At 33.4% G+C, this 21,008-nt stretch overlaps 1 protein-coding gene across 1 annotated transcript in view; it reads right to left on the bottom strand.

Annotated features, from left to right (window-relative positions):
• Nucleotides 1-21,008, bottom strand: part of LOC129223311 (probable ATP-dependent DNA helicase HFM1) — a 120,561-nt gene that overhangs the window by 5,678 nt on the left and 93,875 nt on the right. Inside the window, exons 30-34 of the mRNA XM_054857877.1 lie at nucleotides 17,190-17,355; nucleotides 10,141-10,216; nucleotides 6,472-6,568; nucleotides 3,724-3,970; nucleotides 228-352 (exon numbers count right to left, since the gene is read on the bottom strand). Coding sequence (XP_054713852.1) covers nucleotides 228-352; nucleotides 3,724-3,970; nucleotides 6,472-6,568; nucleotides 10,141-10,216; nucleotides 17,190-17,355 — 711 coding nt within the window. The remainder of the gene's footprint in view (nucleotides 1-227; nucleotides 353-3,723; nucleotides 3,971-6,471; nucleotides 6,569-10,140; nucleotides 10,217-17,189; nucleotides 17,356-21,008) is intronic.

Genomic DNA, 21,008 nt, shown 5'->3' with positions numbered 1-21,008 from the left:
ATGTCTCATGTAATTTACAGAATTTATAGTTAGCCACATAGTTCACTTTTAAGTTCCCAAGGTTGGAAATTTTTTTGAAATCCCTACCATTTAAATAGAAATACACATGGGATGTCAGTGATGACTTTGTGTTACATTTCTCAGTAAAACACTAGAAAAATATAATAAAATTACAAAAATTTTTATTGTTTAATTGATGTAATTTTTTTATAGGAAATATAACTGACATTTAAAGAGTTAAGATCCTGTTCTTTCGCCAATTCTCTTCTTCCGACAGCTGCTCTGGAACTGTAATTCTTCTTTGTAAAGTCAGACAAATTGCTATCATAATACTCTGATGCAGATTTGGGAGCTGAAGATAAATAAAAAGAGAAACTTATGCACAAAAACTATAAATGTTTACAATTTAAGTAAAAATAAATAAAACTAGTTAAAACTCTTCTTCTACTTTCTTTTTTATTGTGAACTGGTATGTATGAGAGAAGTTTTTCAGGGTTAGCAATAAAAATGATAAGTGGTTGATCTAGTGCAATTTTTTTTCTTTTTGTTCTGACAATTCAATTTTAACATCTTATGATTGATTATACTGAACTCACCAATATCTTCATGAGCGACATTACATGAAACTACTGAAAAAGGCCTGAACAACATACAGGATATGTTTTTCATTAAAAAAAAAGACGAGAAAAAGAAGAAATTCTAGCTCACATTTAGATAAAAACTGCAAGAACAACAAAGAAAAGAAGTTCCAAGTTCTGAATGAAATATATTTTTTAGAAAAATTAGCTTAAACACAATTTGAAAAGACCAAAAATAAAGCAGAATAAACAAATAAAACACACTACATGATAACAGAGGAATACTAAATCAAAGACAAAAGGCAATCTCATGAAAGAAGGCCAAAAATTATTAGACTTTGGTTAAACTCTCTTTTTACATAAATATATGTTAAATTTTGCATCTCTTTTCACGTATGATTTTTTTTTCTTCACAGATCTCAAGGATGCAATTTAAATGAAGACTACTTCATTGCTTATTAATGTTTTTAACACTAGAACGACTGACATTTTCTGTATAACTAGAAAGACTGAAGGGGCCAGTGTGGCCCCTACCCATTTTTGGAGTGAATTCTTTTAAAAATTCTTCCTGAGGGAGTCCACATGCCTGATACACCTTCTTTCATGACGAAATAAAAACTTAGTACTTAATTATTTTTAGTTTTTCTCTCTATGCTGGGCAAAAGGTTGAATTAGTTTTCCTTTCTAAGAGCAATGGCCACCGTTAGGATGGTAAGCAGTCGGTACTGTTTATAGCATTTGGATATCCAATCGGCTGCATAAAGAGGAAGTTACAGGTTAAACTAGAGTGAATGGCATTTTTTTATGCTACAACAATTAGGAGAAAGGAAAAAAATAAATTTTTTAATTGTCAAAATGCTTGGGGGCCACTGTGGCCCCTCCCGTCTTTCTAGGCATAAGGATCAATATTAACAGTACTGTGGGGGGAATGATTACATGATTAAACAAGCATTCAAATAGTGTCATATAATGAAAAGTCAGAAAATTCCATTAAGTTCTGTTAGAGATTATCCGAGTTATTAAGCAACAAACTACGCAAGGGGCCACACAGGCCCCTCCGTCTTTCTAGTGTTAAACATTCTAATATTTTCTGAATTCTCATATCAAATGTTATATTGTCTCAGTTTTCAATGCTTTTTCTGGTCCGAAATTCTAAACTGTCTTTAACTAATTTTGTCGTTCCAAAAAAACTAAAGGCTGAGTAAAAGATTGAACCAAATAAAAATTTATACAGAGTGAAGGTTACTAAGTAATTTACAAAGAAAATTTGCTGTTTGGTCATTCCGAAAAATACTATTAATTTAACTTTTTTTTCTCTGCCCTAAATTTCTCTCTTTATATTAACTTCCCTTCAGAGCAGAAATTCTTAAACTATTCCATTTCACAACAGTAATATGCTGTGAAATTTACACTTGATGATTACTACCGTATTTACCCTACATTATGGACATGCCGGAAAAAAGCAAAGTTGACCGCATGCCGGGAAATTTGAATTTTTCGGCATGCCGGATAATTTTAGGTTCATTTTGCAACAAAACAAAAGTAAATCTACCCATTCAGTTCCAATAAGAAAGCAAACCACTGTAAGTAAAAAAAATATATAAGTCCCCAAAGTAACCTTCTTTCAAAAAAAAAAAAAAGTGTATTACATATACTATGTGCGTGTTATTTATGGTAGGTCATTATTAATGGATTCAATTATATGCCAATAAAGTAATAAATTCAGAAGCAATCATCGGTTACTGCAATTTGTTCATATTTTTTTTAAATAAATTATTTTAGGTTCCTTTTAGAGAGGTAAGTTTAATTTTTATTTATTGAATAGCTGTGGTAAGTTCTTTAGCACTGGTTTAGTGTCGGTCACTTACTGCTTAAATGTTTTCTTACTTAGTTTTAATTTGTACGTTTTACATAATTATTTGTTATTAAACAATATTTTTCTTGTTAAAATAATAATTGTGGCAGTGAGAAGCAAAGGGATGTAAGTGGCAAAATAAAAAATTTGGAGATAACCAGTACATATGGTAGGTGAAACCATCCTCTCTCTTGGGGCAAGAAATGGTACTAGTAGCCCTGGTAGTTGCTGCTATACAGCATGATTTAGAGAAAAAAACCAATGAAAACCTATGTAGGATGTTATTTTTAAACGTGTTTTACTCAAAACTTGAAAATGTCCACTTACGTCCCTTTGCTTCTTACTGCCTCAATTGACATTGTTAGTAAATATTTTTACAAAATTAAACTGTTTATTAATACTAATAACCAAGGGCAGATCTAGAAAATTTTCAAGGAGGGGGCGATTTTTATTAATTACCCCTTTTTTTTGCGTTTCCTTACATTCTTCCCCTAACGTCATGGAAGATCGTTTTAAATTACTTTTTTTTTGGATTTATTTCTGGAAATTTCCTAAGAAGTGCTCTAAACCCTATCCCATACCTAAACGTATTCAAAAGTGTTTTACGGTTGCTTCTTTTACAACTTCAATTTCGAAAAACTTTCAGAGGAGAGCACTCGAACCCTCTCCAATATCATCTCTAAATGGTCTGAAGTTGAGCTTTTGTCGATTCAATTCCGTAAAAATTCCGGTAGAAAGTTTAATTCCCTGTCCCTATAGCATTAAGAGATGGGCTACAAAACTGCGTTTTTTAGACTTCAATCCCGAAAAAGTTCCATGCGAGAGTCCCATTATTCTAACATCATACAAGATTGTCTAAAACTGTTTTTAGTACTTCAAAATCGAAAATATAGGTATATGCCGCAAGAGAGTTCCTGTATCTCGGCTCAAGGAGGGGGCGATCGCCCCCATTGCCCCTCCCTTATATCCGTCCTTGCTAATAACATATGTATAGAACTTATATTCCTTTTTAAGCTGAACATACATTTTTATAGTATTAATTATTTTTCGCAACCTCGATTTTTCCGGCATGTCGGAAAGGACCAGGCAAGTGTTATTGAAAATCTGGTGACCCTCGAATTTTGTGACATGTTTGATAATGCGGGGTAATGTGGTAAAATAAAAATTATTTTATCACATTAAATGAGTTCACACACTCAGAGAAAGAAATAAAATCTTTATAGTCAGGCTTTTAAGATTTTAGCAAGCTACAAGAGTACAAATCATATCAATTTTACACAAACATTTTACCTGAATCAACAAAAGGATCACAATTATCCAGAGCTCCCAAACTCTTAGTTGATAAACTTTGTGGAATTACTCCGAGCGTAAGCCGATTTCCTGTGAAATCACTACTTTGGCCAACGTCATATGGGGTTGCAACGTCTGAAAAAACATCTGGTAGATCATCAGAGTCCCAAATGTCTGGCAATGAGGAATCTTGACTATCTGCTGCACTTCTTTTGAAAGCAGATGCACCAACTCTTCCAAACTCATGCTTAAAATAATGAAACAGAATATCGTACACAATGTTTAAAAGAGATAAGACATATAATAAATACTTATAAAAAACAAAATAATTGAATAACTGACAATCACTCTCAACAAATACTTTTGACGTGATTGCTGTTAATTTTTAAATTAACTACAGATCAATGCATAAAAAGTTGCAGCAACGTTTCTATTTTTACTTCCTTTTACAAAAAAGGAAGTATTGTATTCGCGAAAAAAAATGCACTAAAAAATCGGCCTCAATTTCCATTTTTCTCACCCCTAAATGCATGTTGAGTATTTTTTTTCGACCCGACCACACTTACATATGTACCTAAGAACGTATCGACGCCCAAAATATCCATCTTGACGTTTCCCGAGCAAATTAAGAGTTTTCTCGTCACGTCTGTATGTACGTATGTATATGTGTATTTATGTCACATAACTCAAGAACTTTATGTCCTAGAAAGTTGAAATTTGGTATGTAGACTCCTAGCGGGGTCTAGTTGTGCACCTCCTTTTTTGGTTGCATTCGGGTATTTCTAAAGGGGTCTTTTGCCCCTTTTTGGGGGGAATTCATTGTTAATTTCAATGCAAACTCAAGTGGTGTTATAATTTGGCGGACACTTGGCGATATACCGCCAGTCTTATGGTCGCCAAGTTTTGTCGTCAACTTGGTGACAAATTTGGCGATTTTTTTTTTAAAATCTGGTTTCAACATAGACTAATAATAAGAGTAGACCGAGCTTTTTCATTCTTGCTGATGAAGAAAATTGGTTCATAGATGTATCACGTGACTAGTGGAAGGGCTTGGCGAAGACTTTGGCAGCATGGTTGCTAGATGGCAGCATTATCTATAGTTTGACACACGACATGTATTTTAAGACAATGTGTTTTCATTAAAAAAAAAATTCCAAGTGCAGAGATTGAACAGGTTTTTTTTTTAGTAATGCATTATTTTGACACTAGTAACAGTTTTTGGTCAGTTTTCAGTAACTTTTATTTCATTCAGAACTACTACGTCAGCGTTGGCTTAAACGTAATGGCGTAAACGTTTTGCGTTAACGCAAAAATGTACTAATCTTAAATTGAAATTGTAGGTAAAAATCTTACCGTTTGCCGATTCTTTTTGGGCGCTTGAATATTTAATTGCTTAGAGAGTTATTGAAATTGACTAAAGAAAATGCACAATACTTTCTAAACGGAAAACTCACTATATTAACAAAATATTTACAACTTAGAATAACAAATTTACAAATCGGACTCCATAAAAGATCATTCTTCCGTATTCCATCAATTTTTATTTATTTTATTTCGATCGTCTGCTATGATCAACGCCCGCTGTTGCTAGGATATCCACCAGTCACATGGTTTGGTTTATGAGCAGCAAAAGGGTTGCCATAGCTCGGTCTACTCTTATTATTAGTCTATGGGTTTCAATGTGGCCATTGTTGGTGATATTTAGAGAGTTCGAGAGAGAATCACATTAAAATTGCAATAATAGAGAAATAACATTAAACTGGTGTAAAAGGAAGTCATGTGATGCACACGTCAGCTTGTTTTTCCTTTTAGTTTTACATCTGATGGAAGTACATAACTTTTAGATCTGGCCTTCCAAAATGGCAAAACACTGGCCAAAAAGAAAAAAGAAATAACAGGCTAAAATGCTGACGGTTTTATGGGATATATTTTTGAAGTAATGAAATTAATTTAAAAAAAAAACACAATTTTACTTTCGTTTTCCCCCATCCAAAGTTACAAAGCTTATGATGGCAGTGCTGTATGTTTCTCGAAGACACCACAGAAGGCTTAAAACTCTCGCACTTACCCCATCTGCCTTCTTGCTTTAATTGTTTTAATTTAAAAATAATGAAAGAAAAGCAGAAATAGTTTAAATTTATATAAGAAATAAATATAAGTTTAAGACTGAGAAATTTTTTACATGAAATATATTGCTTTAATTCATATTTCAACCAGTGTTTTTTTTTTTTTTTAATAATTTTTACGGATTTATTTCTTTTGTTATTTCATAACAGAAATCAAAGTAAAAGTTGCATGATTATTTTTATTTGAAAATACCAACTTTAAACTCAAGAAAGTTAATAAAAATTGCAAAAAAAAAAGGGGGGGGGGAGTTAACATTTTTATCCCAAAATCAACACGACTTCAACTCTGCAGCCTTCATAAAATGTGACATAACACACCAAAAAATTCAAAATATCAAGAAAAACATTAAAAATTCCATTTAAAAAAATGAGTAGTGAAAATAGTAGTATTTTTAATTTAGCATACTATTTCTCCTTCATGTGGTTTTTTACAACATCATGTATATATAATTTAAAAAGGTCACCTGGAGTCCTGATTCTGATGTCTAAGAAATATACCACACATCTTCATGTGATGCCTAGATTTAAACTCATATTTCTATTAAGTGTCAAGAAAGTTTTCTATAAACTCAGAAAATGCAAGGCAAGTTCACACATTTAAGGAATTTTTATAAACTCTTACTTGATTTCCACTTTTATTTTCTTCCTCATTGATCTTCTTTGGGTAGCTTTCTTTTACATTGTATTCTGCATCAAAAGCATATGCTTCATCAAACTGACTGAAAGAAAATAAGAAAGTGTTCATTTGGACAAAACGATTATGTAAAGTAAGACAAAACAACATTAGAAGAAGCACAAATTTGTAAATTACAGCAGACACGTGTTTCGGCGTTACAGGGAACGCCTTTTTCAATGCAAAAAATAATGAGCTTATGGATGAAAAGACATCCGACAAAAGCCAAGAGCAGATAAGCATGCAGCTTAAAAGATAAAAACAGCAGATTAGCCAAACACCAATGACAAAGTTATAAACCAATCAGGAACCAATAGGAATGCAAGCAAAGGCCAAGAGCTTTCTCTTAGGTACGAACCCAGAAAGAAGGAATTCAATTGGACAAAGATTAAGCTGAAGCTTAAACAAAAAGAAAAGAAATTGTCAGTAACCGTGAACCACAAGAAAGGAAAAGCTGAATGGAAAACCATGAAATAAAATAAACAGAAACAAAAAATATTCGAAAAAAGGAAAAATAAAGATAAATAGAAGAAAATTGGGAGGGGGGGGAGTGTCAATCAAGACAAAAAGGTAAAAATAAACAAAGGAAGATCGATAAAAATTCAAAAATAGTTTATGGTAAAATTAGCATAAAAAATAATACAACATAAGTAGTTTACTGTAGAAATGTTTTATTAATATAGTGGAAAATATTTATAACCCAGAACTGAATCTAAGCTTTTGTATTTAATGCAAATCCAATTGGTTTGAGAATATTGATTTTAATTTATGATTGTGTATGCAAAAATAATTTCATACATGTACAAGAAAAGCAGGCTAAAACTATAAAAAATAAGTTTACAATATATATAACACAAAATGAAACTACATTCAATTAATACTTTTTCCCTTTATCATCAATCGAAAAATTTCTTAAAGTGTGTGCCATGGAACCTTTGTTATATTTAAACTAGAAAATCGCCCATCCAGGTATGACAGGTGAAAATTACTTCCATATTTGGACAAAACAATTGCCTATTAGGTGATATTTTGAAAGTTGAAATTTTAACCCTAACTCCAGTGGATTAACCCGAAACTCTAGTAGATAGCGTTCACTTTTTTGTTTCTTAATTCTCCTTAAATAACAGTCTTACTAGTAAAACAGTTAAGTGACTGGATCCAGTTCAGCCTTGTCAAAGTAAAGCATTTCCTTGGATGTCAAACATTACCAAAAAATATAATCAAATTATCATGCCGTGGCGCGAGTTTCATTGTTGATGATGTCAGAGCGTTATTCGATCAGTGAATTCGATATAATATGAGGATACTATTCTGCTTTGGGAAGGAAAATGATAGTATTTGCAGAAATTAACTTTTGAGAAGCTATAAAACGAAACATTCATCATGGTGCTAAAGCTCAGTTTTAAATTTTTAAATGTAACTTCTTGGGAAGTAATGCATTGTTGGATTTAATGACACAAAACACAATATATTTGTATAATTAAGTTCAAAAGTATGCAATGGAGATATAGTAAGCAATAAGTAATACTGCTGCGGGAAGGTAAAGGTAATTTTTTCATTTCATTGCATTTTTGTCATTATTGTATTTGAAGATGGGTTTTGAATTTTATACTAACAATAGTGACACCTGCAGGGCTTTGCCTGCTGTAGAAAATTAAAAGGTCTTTTGGTTCGCCTGTAGATTTACAAATAATGTATGATGAATTTCTCGCCAATTGGCTTGCCCATGTTACGATTCCACGTTATGATACTCGTCCATATATTTTACTCGTATACGGTTATTTTACTCGTATACTCGTACTTTCGTATAATTTACTCGTCTATCTTATGATAATTTCGCTCGTGAAAATGTTCTTAAAATTGGAATAGAAAAAGGACAAAATCGAATTTTCGAAAAATCGCTTTGAGGTGCACACCCCCATGCTACAAACTAATTCTGTGCCAAATTTCATAAAAATTGACCAAACCGTCTAGGCGCTATGCGCATCACGGAGATGCTGACAGACAGGGAGACTTTTCGCTTTATTATTAGTAAAAAAGATAGGGAAATGTTGGAATTTTACATTGTTTTGGCACTTTAGTTTCAGTGGAAACCATATAAGTAAGTTTGTACAATAAAGCTAAAGTACAACACAACCATTCTAAGCACAAAAATTGTAGCTACACATTTTAAAGTTTTGGGTCTATGTATACTTGATTCAGCTATCCCTTTTCAGAATTAAGAAAAAAAAACTTCCTATTCACAAATGGCCATAAAACATTGTATTTATGTCAAATACTAGTTGCACCCACACGGCTTTGCCCGTAGTAGGAAATTAAAAGGTCATTTGTTCGCCTGTATATTAACAAATAATGGATGATGAATTTCTCGCCAATTTGCTACGTTAAATGGCTCGCTCATGTTACGGCTCCACGTTATGATAATTCCGTAATTTACTCTCCCACGTTGTGATGATTTGCTCGGAAAAATGTTCTTAAAATTGGAATAGAAAAAGAAAAAAATCAAATTTTCGAAAAATCGCTTCGAGGGGCACACACCCCCATGCTACAAACTAACTATGTGCCAAATTTCATGAAAATCGGCCAAACGGTCTAGGCGCAGAGATCCGGACAGAGAGACTTTCAGCTTTATTATTGGTAAAGATGTTACAAATAGCCACCTGTTGACAATAATTCAATTTTGATTCAAAAAAAAAAAAAATGCAGGCATGACTTTTGTGCTTAGCACTGCAGAATGGATGACAAAAATGCATTTGTGTCATTAAATTCACTAACGCATCACTTTCCAAGAAGTTATGTTTGAAAAATTTTAAAAAGAACTTAGCGCCTTCATGAATGTTTCATCTCCTAACATTGTTTTCAAAACATATATGCATTTTAACCATAGACTAATAATAAGAGTAGACCAAGCTTTCCTAGACTTGCTGATGAAAAAATTGGTTCATGGATACATCATGTGACTGGTGGAAGGCTTGGCGAAAACTTTGGCAGCATGGTTGCTAGATGGCAGGATTATCTATAGTTTGGCACTCGACATGTATTTTAAGACGTAATGTATTATAATTGTTTTTCCCCAGGTGCAGAGATTGAACTGTTTTTCTTTTAGTCATGCATTATTTTGACAATAGTAATTAATTTTTGATCACAGTTTTCGGTAACTTTTATTTCATTCGGAACTTCTACATCAGCATTGGCGTGAACGTAATGGCGTAAACGTTTTGTGTTAACGCAAGAATGTACAAATCGGTATCTTAAATTGAAATTGTAGATAAAAATCTTACCGTTTGTGCCGATTCTTTTTGGGCGCTTGCATCTTTAATTACTTAGAGTGTTATTGAAATTGAATAAAGAAAATGCACACTACTATCTAAACGTAAAACTCACCATATTAACAAAATATTTACAACTTAGAATAACAAATTTACAAATCGGACTCCATATAAGATCATTCTTCCGTGTTCCATCAATTCAATTTATTTTATTTACTGTTGATCGTCTGCTACGATTAACGCCCGCTGTTGCTAGGATATCCACCAGTCACATGGTTTGGTTTATGAGCAGCAAAAGGGTTGCCATAGCTCGGTCTATTCTTATTATTTATGATTTTAACATACTTACATATCGAATGCTGCTTTCTCAAAATCAGAATCTTCACACAATTCCATGGTCTCGGTACCGCCCTCTTCCATTTGCACTTTTAAGAAAATGATCAAGGCATTTGAATAAGATAAGACATTCACTCATAAATTATGAAATAACAGACTTAATTTAAAAGAAAATGAAAGTATGCCAATTTATAGTTGGGAATAAAATGAGACTGGTATCATATATTGCTTTGATAAAGTATATTTTTTTTTATTTTTTAATTTTGGTGAGGGGAGAAGAGAGAGAAACTCATCTAAATGCAATTTCAAGCAGCTAATATTCGTCCAGTTAAAATGTTTGTCCTTCCCCCTTCCCACAGTTTAATACATTGCTTCTCAACCTCTTTTGACATGCAGATGATTTAAAAGTTACTTATAAATCATTTTTGTTGACATGGGAAAATGCAAAAAGGAATGAAAATTACTAAATGAAGAATTACAAGCATAGCATATACCGACACCCTGGCTGCAAAATGCTTTTTTTCTTCTTCTTTTTTTCCCCTTTTCATTTTTTTTTCTTTTTTTACGATGTCATAAAAACTCTTGAACCTGTGAAGTAGAGGTGCGACATCGATGGCAAAACATCAATGGTTCAAAACATTGATGCTAGAAATTAAAACATCCGATGGTATTGATACATCGACCAAAAAACATCAATGTTGTAAAACATCAATCTTTTTATCAATGTATAACATACATTTTTGAATATATTACCTTAATTTAAGCAATACAAAAGAATATGTACCTGACGAATATATTGAAAATACTGAGCCTCAAATCATGAATATAATTTAATAAGAATAATTTCGCAACATCTTGGTATTATAGTAGGATAAAAATTGATAATAAGACAAGCACCGATTAATACAAACTAGTTATAGTAATAAGGAAATATTTTCAAACTTAATGAAACTAAAAGTAAATTTACATCAAAAAAGAATCTAAGAAAAAATGTATCATAGCACTTACTGTTAATTGAATGATGAGAAAAAGTTGTGCTAATTATTTAAAAAATACAAAATTAATTCTAGCAATTATTTTTCAGAGCAAGAAATATGTGTTGTACTGTTAGTTAATAATGAAACACAAATTGTAAGTAATAGAGGGACAACTTGTTGGGGGAAGTCGATTAGTAACCCGGACTATTGGTGTTGACAGTTTGGAGAGGAAAAAGTTTGTTTACTTCCCCCCCCTGAAGCGTACTTCTCTTTTCGCATACTATCCCACCAGTCAAAGAAGCTTCTCTTTCCGATGGAACAGAAGTGGCCATCACTATCAAATACTTTAAAGCAACTTTTAGCAGCTCTTAAGTTTTAAAGTTATAATTTTCACCGTAATAACTAGAGATGAGAAGGGCTTAGCTCGGACCTGACAACCGAAAATAGGTTTCGGGCTCGGGCTCAAGCGCAGATATTCAATCACCAATCTCCATAAAAATTCAAAGCAAATAAACATTTCCCTACTGTGAGAAAATGAAAGGAACATTTGAACATTTAAATCAGTTCAAACAATGTCAAATTCCCCCCCCCCCCCCCCCAAAAAAAAAAAAAAAAAAACAAATAAATTACGCGCCTATTTATAGTGTTTTTTTCCGATTGCTTCTGCAATATGTCATACGGTAATGCATTTGAAGTGGAGCATTTTAAGAAAATTTAGAAACTGCTCTCTGTCAATGCAGAACATTTGACGTAGCATTTTTCATTAACAGAGAGATCATGTCGGACTGTAGAAGGCTGGGTTTTTGATACAAGAAACTTTCCTTCGGGCTCGGGGACGGGCTCGGATTTTGATACGAGACAATATCACTCGGGCTCGGTTACAAATTTTTGGGCTCGGGCTGGCCTGGGCTCTCAAAAAGGAGCCTGAACTCATCTCTAGTAGTAACGTATAGGATTTTCCTTTAGTTTAAGAACTGGAGCCTTGAATAGACTGCAAGTTCTAGCACAAGACTACTAGTGTGAGGTTCTTCCAATAGCTTTGACCTCTTTCTCACTCTCTAGTTAATCTAATATCTTGCAGTGATTTTCCCAAAAATCATCCTTCACACAGAAAAACTGATCTTATAAAATGGGCGCAAAAAGTGATTTTTTTTTCAACTCCATAAGTAAACTTAATTACCTAGCGAGAAAATTGGAGCGAATTCTATGATAATTTTCAATTAAAATGCAAAAACATCGAAAACAAAACATCGATGGTCCAAAAACATCGAAAGTAAAAGATCGATGTTTTAACAAAATCATCGATGTTTCCAAAACATCAACATCATGTCGAACCCGTACTGTGAAGTATAATGGTGCAAACAGCAAATTCATACAACAATTTGTTGATTTTCTATGAATTTGTTAAATGTGTCAAGGACTTTTCGGAAACCATGTATTTTTAAATACAGTAGCTTTGAATTTACTTTTATAACATTTACATCTATGGTAACACCCCTCTTTCAGGGTGTTTATAATATACAATACAAGAGCAAATTCCAATTTCATATTGTTTGCATTTTGCTTAAACACTACTCTGCAAGCTTCATATTAAAAGTTTTTTTATTTTTTTTTTATTTCCATTGGCTGGCAGCAAGAAAAGGTTACAAAGAACAAAATAGCAAAAACAAACACAATACACAGAACAAGGAAAAATACAGGAACAACAGAGTGAAATATTTAGCTGCCGATGCGCTCTCTTGCTTCCCAATAACGGTCACACAGGCTACGTCTGGAAAGCTGTGTGCAGGTGACGAATGTCCATTTCTTCGTTTGAATTACAAAGGGGACAATTGGGACTCTTGACAATCCTTAAGCGGTGAAGATGTTTTGGTAAACAGTCATGGCCAGTTAAAAGTCGAAACAAAGCTACTGACTCTGCTCTTGGTGCTGAAGGGACAAAATCACGGTTTATAAACCAAACTTTGTGGTTGCTTCTATCATATTAAAAGTAAGGTCTGGACTTATATGAATTGCCTTCTCTTGACTTAATTAGATTCACTAATACCCAATTGTTGTGCTACCTTCAACCCACTTTCTATTTGTTTCAAGCGTATCAAGAATCTTTACCTTTTCTTAAATTGTCGCAAACGTTCGCTTTTTGTTTCCATCTTCAAACTTTAAATGAAACAGCCTGTCTAGGTGCCACAATATTTTATCACCTTTCATATCTATACATATAATAAAATAAGATGTTTGTGTGTGTGTGTGTGTGGCGCGCATCCCGGGAAAACGGTAAGGCCTAGAAAGATGAAATTTGGTATACAGGTGCAGTTTTTGCCGAAGATGTGCACCTCGGGCTTCAATTTTTGAAATTTTAATTAAAAAAAAAATTATTTAATGTTTTGTGTGTTTTTTTGCACTTTTTATTACGTTTTACCTCACAGACCCCGAATCAATCACACCATACAACTATTTTTTGTACTATAGTGTAGGAAATTTAATTTTAAATATGATGAAAGAAAAAAATTTGAAGAAGGAGCAGTTTTTGTATTTTTTATGAATTTTTGAAAAAACCTTTAATTTGCATTTTTTCCTGGGTTTTATTTTTTTCTAATATCATCCTGCGAGAAGGATCCAAGCCTCAATTCTAAAATTTAAGTTGGTTATAGTAAAAACATTTCGCCCTCTTCAAAAGAAAAAAGTTCTTAACAATACGCAATAGTTTTTCTTTTACAATTTTTTTAATGCAGAACACATCATGTCTTTCCACGCATCGGTTGAAAAAAAGCGTTCAATTTTTCGACGTCACTACTTGGATTTCAATTTGATATCTAGGATGGAATCTTAATCGCAAACAAATGTTAATCTTTTTTTTTTACTATATAGCTTACTTCTACTTTTATGAAGTGATGACCACGTGTTTTTCTTTCCTTTTTTTTTGTTTTATTTATGGATTGCATTATTTCTTTTTCTATCCCCCTCCCCAAGCTGGACGTTTTGCTGTATCTATATTAGGTTACATTTCATAGTTGTGCGCATTTAATTAAGTAAAAACAGCGAGATATTTTTTCTTTCTCAAACGCTACTTTTTGCACACTACGGAAATTTTGGAGATAACTTTTTTTTGCTCTACTTAAATAAAAAAAAGCGGTTTTTTGAGTAATCTTTTTTTATTAGGAAATGGGCGGGGAGGTTAAAATACACAGAGATGGATAAGAAAATTAAAAGATAGATCGCTAAGGTAGATAGCCGCCGAAGGCGGCAATCTTTGAGTAAAAATGTGAATGGCACAAAAAAAGATATAGATGGATTGATTAATACTGCTGCCAAATTTATTTAAACAGCTGCCGAAGGCGGCAAACTTGAAGTAAAAAGGTAAATAACAAGTTAGCCAAACAGCCGGTCGCCGCAGGCGGCTAGTTTAAAATAAATAAATGAAAAATGAGGAGGGGTGATATATACACACCAAGGGCGCCCATATGCAAAATTTTAAGGGGGCTCAGATATTTTCCCCATGGTTTAGCAGGGTATTTTCCCCATAGAAACCAATTTCAGTACAGATTGGAGTTATCAAAGTTCAACATTTTTAATTAATTATTCATTAATGGCTGGAGAAGAAATGTTTTTACATTTTTGCAAAGAAAAAAGTACTAAAAGCAGGAATATTCTAATTTCTAAGGGGGGGGGCTTGAGTTCCCCCCCTTGCCCCCCTATATGGGCGCCCTTGATACACACTAAACACAAATAAAGCTATGCTTATAGTGCAGTGTGTGGGAACTTTTGCAAGTCAGTGATACTGAAAGGATGAAAGTACATTTATGGAGTCAATGTTTAGTAGTCAATAACAAAACCGAAACTTAGCATCGCGATTCCTTTCCGAATATTTTCTTGTTGAGAGTGAGAAATTCGCAAATTCGCTTTAGCTCTAAAATCCGTTGCTGCTGAAAAACTTGCATTATAGCCATTTCTGTTAGATAAAAATGCTATATTATTGTAACGGATTCGGTGCGACTTCCACTTTCTTGAAATGAAGATACAGTTCTTGATAAAGCATAGGAAATTTATTTACACTATGTACAGGAAAGATCGTCAACAACTGCTAAATTATTCATCAGCAATTAAGTAATTATCACACAACACCGTAAACTCAACGTTTACACACGTATTTACTTCCAAATACGAAAACAACACAGCGAAATGCCTCGCAATAAACAGAGCAAATACACACTCTCAGTTCGAAATATCAATCGAAACTCTCCTGTTTATCCATCGCTAACGGCTTATATAGACACCGAAAAGAAATTTCTCAAATATTCCACACGCTTCTGTAAAGTAGTAGACCGTTATCAAATTTTATCAATGAACAAAAAGGAAATAGGGGTCGTATACTTTAGCCATATGAAAAGGGGTTGTATATTCATTACGGGAAACTATTTACAGGTTACGTTCCTACAATAATTACTATTTACAGGATTTGTAACATTATGTTTCTCACTTTTTACTATTTAATCTGCATTATAATAAGCTAGTATCAGTACTTTCCTACATCGTATTTTTCATCGATTCCTAATCGGAAATTTATCGGATGTTATCTTGTTCTCTTTTCATCCGCACCTGTGAAGGTCATTGAAGGGGAGTGGCATGAGTGTGACGCTGAAGAAGGAGTGGCTTATCTCGTCATTGCTGACTAGAGTCAATTGCATTAGACATGTGTAGTGGGCGTTGGCATCTGGTCTTACGCAGCTTTTGTGAATGGTATGGTAATTAGGTGGAAGATAAAAGAATCTGGTCTTCGTCTCTTCGCCACTTGCACTCCGCGATCTAATACACGATGTTTGGGTAATCGAAAGACTTCGCTCTTTTTCCCTCACAATGGGATTGGGTTATAAGATAGTTTTAGAGTTAGTCTATTGAATAATAGGGAAAATGATTATTACCGGTGATATTTATTTTATCCCGGCAACTCATATTAATAGTGCAATAGTTTTATTAAGCTTTTTACTTTGGATTCAATTGGTCATCGTAGAAATATTTATTTAAAATGATTGTGTCTTTATTTTAAGTGTTGATGGCAAATAAAGCTATTTCTTCTTTTAAAAAAGTTTAAAGTCATTTATTATACTCTGCTAATTTACGAATTTATTAGAGATGGGTTTCATCCCATCATCAATTTTGCGTAAGTCGGATCGCGCTGTAGCGGAAATCTACTGTATACATAATAATACAAATACAAATACAAAAGTGACGACCAGCAAAAGGCTCTGGGCCCAGCTAGACTGGTCCTAGTCAATTTACAATCCCCAGTGAAGATCAATGGCCCTCTTAAAACTATCTACTCCCTTGCTCATTACCACCTCTTCCGGTAAACTGTTCCAAGGTTCCACTACCCTGCTAAAATAATAATTTTTCCTAATATCCATGTTAGCCTGAGATTTAAATAGCTTAAAACAATGGACCCTTGTCCTGTTTTCAGTGCTAAACTTCAGCCCCATAACATCTTTCATTTTAATAAATTTAAACAGCTGAATCATGTCCCCTCGGTCTCTTCTTTGCTCAAGACTACATTTTTAGCCTTCTAAGCCTGGAATCATAATCTAAGTGGGAAAGTCCACTTATTAGCCTTGTAGCCCGCCTTTGAACCCTTTCCAATACATTAATGTCTTTCTTAAGATAAGGAGACCAAAACGAACAGCATACTCCAAATGGGGTCTTACCAAACTTCTATATAAGGGCAGAAGAACTTCTTTAGATTTATTTGAAATAGATCTATTGATAAACCCAAGCATAATGACAACTCACAGCATACCCAAGGGAGCATTTTGCTACAATTGACAAAAAACACCTGATTTATATAAAATATGTAGAAAATTATCTATAAAATTAAACATATGAATTTCCTAACATGAAACTTGGTATCAAACAATTTCAAGTGGTCCCATGCTTATTCAATTATTCTCTGCCTGATAACATATTTGATTTTTAGAAAAATTATTTGTTAATTATTGTTCCCCTTTTTCCGTTTTTTCAGTACAGAAGAAAAAAGAAAAGAAAAACCATTACGCACTATTTAACAATCTAAACATAAAAATTAAAATAATCTAACCAGCATCATCCCAAACATCCTCGAAATTAGGTGTCAACTGTCTGATGATATTGTCATCTAACATGGCATTGTTTGAGATTTCAGTGTCATCGTGCTTTGCGTAAGATTCTTCAGGTTGCTGAGGGCCATAACTTTTTCTGGCAGCTGCTGATGATCTGGCTTGAATCTATATAAATATCATTCAGAAAATAGAGGTATGAGAGTAAAATATGTACAGAGAGTCTGAAAACACACATATAATTTTAATTATGAAAAAAGAAATATGAAATCTTGTTTTCTCTTTATTGTAAATAAAAGTAAGGTTTCAAAGAAATTCTGAAGGGAAATTAGTGGCGGACATGCATCCAGGAGACCCCATAGCACCTATAGCCTTAACATTTTGTACAAAATTATTTCGAGCACCGGGGGTGTGCACCTGGGGTCTTATTTTGTTAAATTCAAATTAGTTTTTTGTAATTAATCTTTAAAGATCAAATTTCCTGTAAAATGCCTATTATTGCCTTTTAAAGGGGAGACAAATTACTCGCACATACTAACATTATATATCATTAGATAGGGTAAAATTTTCTGCATTTTAAACAATTTATTTCAATGCTCTAACTTAAATACGGCGGGAGTTATTTACGTTTTTAGCTCCAACTTTTTTAGGCTTAGCTAAAATTTAGGCACAACTTTCTTTATTAAATCTATCAGTAAAAAGCAAAGGAGTTGTCCTACAGTTTTCTTTTTGACACCACTGAAAAGAGCGGCTTTTTTAACTCCAGATCTATCTCGACATATGGTCGAAAAACAGAGCTTCTATCTCCAAAGGAAAAAAGTTAGAAGCCGTTAAAAATCAAGTTCCAATAATCCTCATCTCCATTAAAATTATCGATGTTTTTTTTTGGCGTTCCCATAGTTACGTCTTTTCTATTCGCATGTTTCTTCATTCATTTATTCACGAACTTTAAGGGTTTCAATTTAAACGTAAAATCTTAGGCTCAACTCAATTCAAGTCCCGAGCTAAAGAGCAAAATATATTACATCATTCATCGTTTTAAATACATCATCTACAAAACATTTTCCGATTAGAACACCAAAACCATCTCTCATAAATTCACCAATGATTGATTAAATTAGTGTTTTTAGGACTCCAGTTTCCGATTTTTTTTTAAACCACCTCCTCCCCACTTTTACATCATTAAAACAGCCTAATCATTTTGACTTAACTTTTAATAATTTGCCGAGCAGAAAACTTAGAACCACTCCTAGCTTCAAAAATGGCTTTCAATTCAGTTTATTGATATTTTATTCTAGAGCCTTGAGTAACCCTCCTCCTTCCTCTTAGATTGTCCAAAATATAAACGTTTTAAGACCACAGTATCGTGGGTTAATTTGCGGACTTACCCCTACTCATTGCAAGAGCAGCGTTTTTTCGCAAACTCGTGCTGCCGTTATTTTCTTCGTTTCCCTTCGTGCTCCCCCCCCCATATTTACATTCTAGCGAGTGTTAGATTGAAAGACATTGGAATTTAGTGATTCCTCAAGTTTTAGAATATTTTACAAGAAACATGTCAAAAATGCAGGAACAGTTGCCCATTAGTGTTTCAAACCAGCTTGAAATTTTCCCCCGATTCTTTTCAAAATTCCCATTTTGACTAAAATCTTCAAAATCCCTGATAGTTTCCATTTTACCTGGGATGTGAAGGCCCTTTGCTGTGGCGTAAACATTTCATCCCATCAGCAATCACTCTCAATCGGTGGTTCAGATTCAACTTTAAGACATTTTAAGAACGCACATAATTTTCATTTATGCGTATAAAGTTTGCAAAAAAAAAAAAAAAAAACGCAAATGAAGAATAAAAAATGCAAGACAAAAGACTAAATTTACAAATAAAAGACGATTAATTCGAAAAATCAGGGAGAATAGCAAGCAACTTCGCAGTCTGCAGTTGGAAATAACAGAGCAACCTAAAAAAAGTCAAACCGCGCGAGTCTAAAAGCCACTCCTCCAAAAGCACGCAAACAAAACAAGCCCATGGCGGAAATTCAATAGAATGTCGATGTAAATTCGTGATTATGGAACGGTCCAGTAATATTAAACCATATTTTTCAAACACTCAATTTTTCTTTTTAAGTAAAAACTGAAGTCATCGAATTTCTTTCTGTCTCGACCTCCGTCTCGGAAATTTTGTCCAAGACGGAAATCTGTCCTAAGAGGGAAGGTCTTGCACCCATGTTTTTGATTCAAAGGGTGCTCATAATGCATTTTTAATCTGTTTCTTTCTAATTGATGATTTAAATCTTTATGAATCAAATAAGATTGTGAAACAATCTTCGGGGGCTGGTGAGCGTTAACGAGCAGGGGGCAGAGCCCCCTAGTTCAATAAAAAAACATACGATATTCTTGCACACTGTTTAAAATTAACATAGTTGGTGCAGAATATTTCTGAAGATGTACATAAATGGTTGCTAAAATGATTTTATTACAGTAATTCTTCGTTAAATTGTGCCTTTTTACATAGCTCATTCGGATATATCGCACTTTTCCTTTTGAAAAAAAATGCTGCATCTCTTCAAGTAACTTACATTGCTGACAGTGTCGGATCTCCCATTTTTCCTAACTGGGGCAAAAAGACGAAACTGCCGTCTTAACCTATCTTTCTTCAAGTTTTTATACTGAGTTTCAAAAAAAAAATAAATAAATAAATAAAAAAAAATAATAATAATAAAAAGTAAGACAAAGAAATAGGGCGAATCTGCTAGTTTTGCTCAAAGAGTTGCTTGATCTGAAAGACAACCAAAAGTTGTTTTTGAACCAGTCACAATGACAATGAATAACTCTTTATGATACGTAGAATTATGAGGAGTTAGATAATGAAGAGTAGCATGGGCGGATTTATGGGGGGCAGAGGGGGGCAATGCCCCCCCAATTTTGGGAGGACTTCTTGTAGTAACAACACATCTTCCAAAAATTAAAAAAAAAAAAAATTATTTTTTCTTTTTTGAATAGTTCAGAAGGGCATGGGTGGATTTATAGGGGGGCATAGTGGGCAATGCCCCCCAGTTTTTGGAGGACTTTATATAGTATCAACACATCTTCCAAAATCTTAAAACAAAAAAATCATGACTTTTTCTTTTTTGAATAGTTCAATGAAAATGAAGAGAAAAGCGAATGTCCTTTTCTGATGGGAGAAAAGAAAAGGAAAAAAAAAAAAAAAACAAACATTAAATATACAAATAGTACAGCTGTCACTGGGGTGCTGAAAATGTGTCTAAATTCACTGTTTTGGACTGAAAACCATTTGGGCGAGTATATGAATGAAAATATAAGCTAAACGAGCTATACATTAAGCTGCAACACTTATAATAATTGACGATTATTTTAACAAATTGAAACCTAAAGCAAAGGAGAAAAAACTCCCCCCCAAACTCCATTTGCACTAACAGAACGATATACTCGATCTACTCGTTATGATTTGTGTCCACATTTAAAGTATATTTGTGCATAATATTTATGTTCTTAGTAGATTAATTGGCCTTTTGAGAAATTCTAAAAAACAGTTTTTTTCCTTCTCCCCCTAGCTCTCCCCCCTCTCCCTCTCTCTCTCTCTCAAAAAGAGAGAGAGAGAATAAATACTATCGCAAACTGAATAAATTTCAGTTATCTGAGTGTTTTGATTAAATGAATCTTTTTACTTAGAGGGAGAGTACAATTTTACCTACTTTATAAATACTGTTTAAAAAGTAAGGTAAGTCATAATCATCTAAGTCTAAGTGAATCAGTCCTTGTCATTATGGAAACATAAATAATTGAGTCATCAAAAGTTTTGGAAAAAT

This window comes from Uloborus diversus, chromosome 5, assembly GCF_026930045.1.
Source record: "Uloborus diversus isolate 005 chromosome 5, Udiv.v.3.1, whole genome shotgun sequence".
Lineage (NCBI taxonomy): Eukaryota > Metazoa > Arthropoda > Arachnida > Araneae > Uloboridae > Uloborus > Uloborus diversus.
Note: the sequence above shows the minus strand (reverse complement) of the source record. Positions and strands in the feature narration are given on the sequence as shown.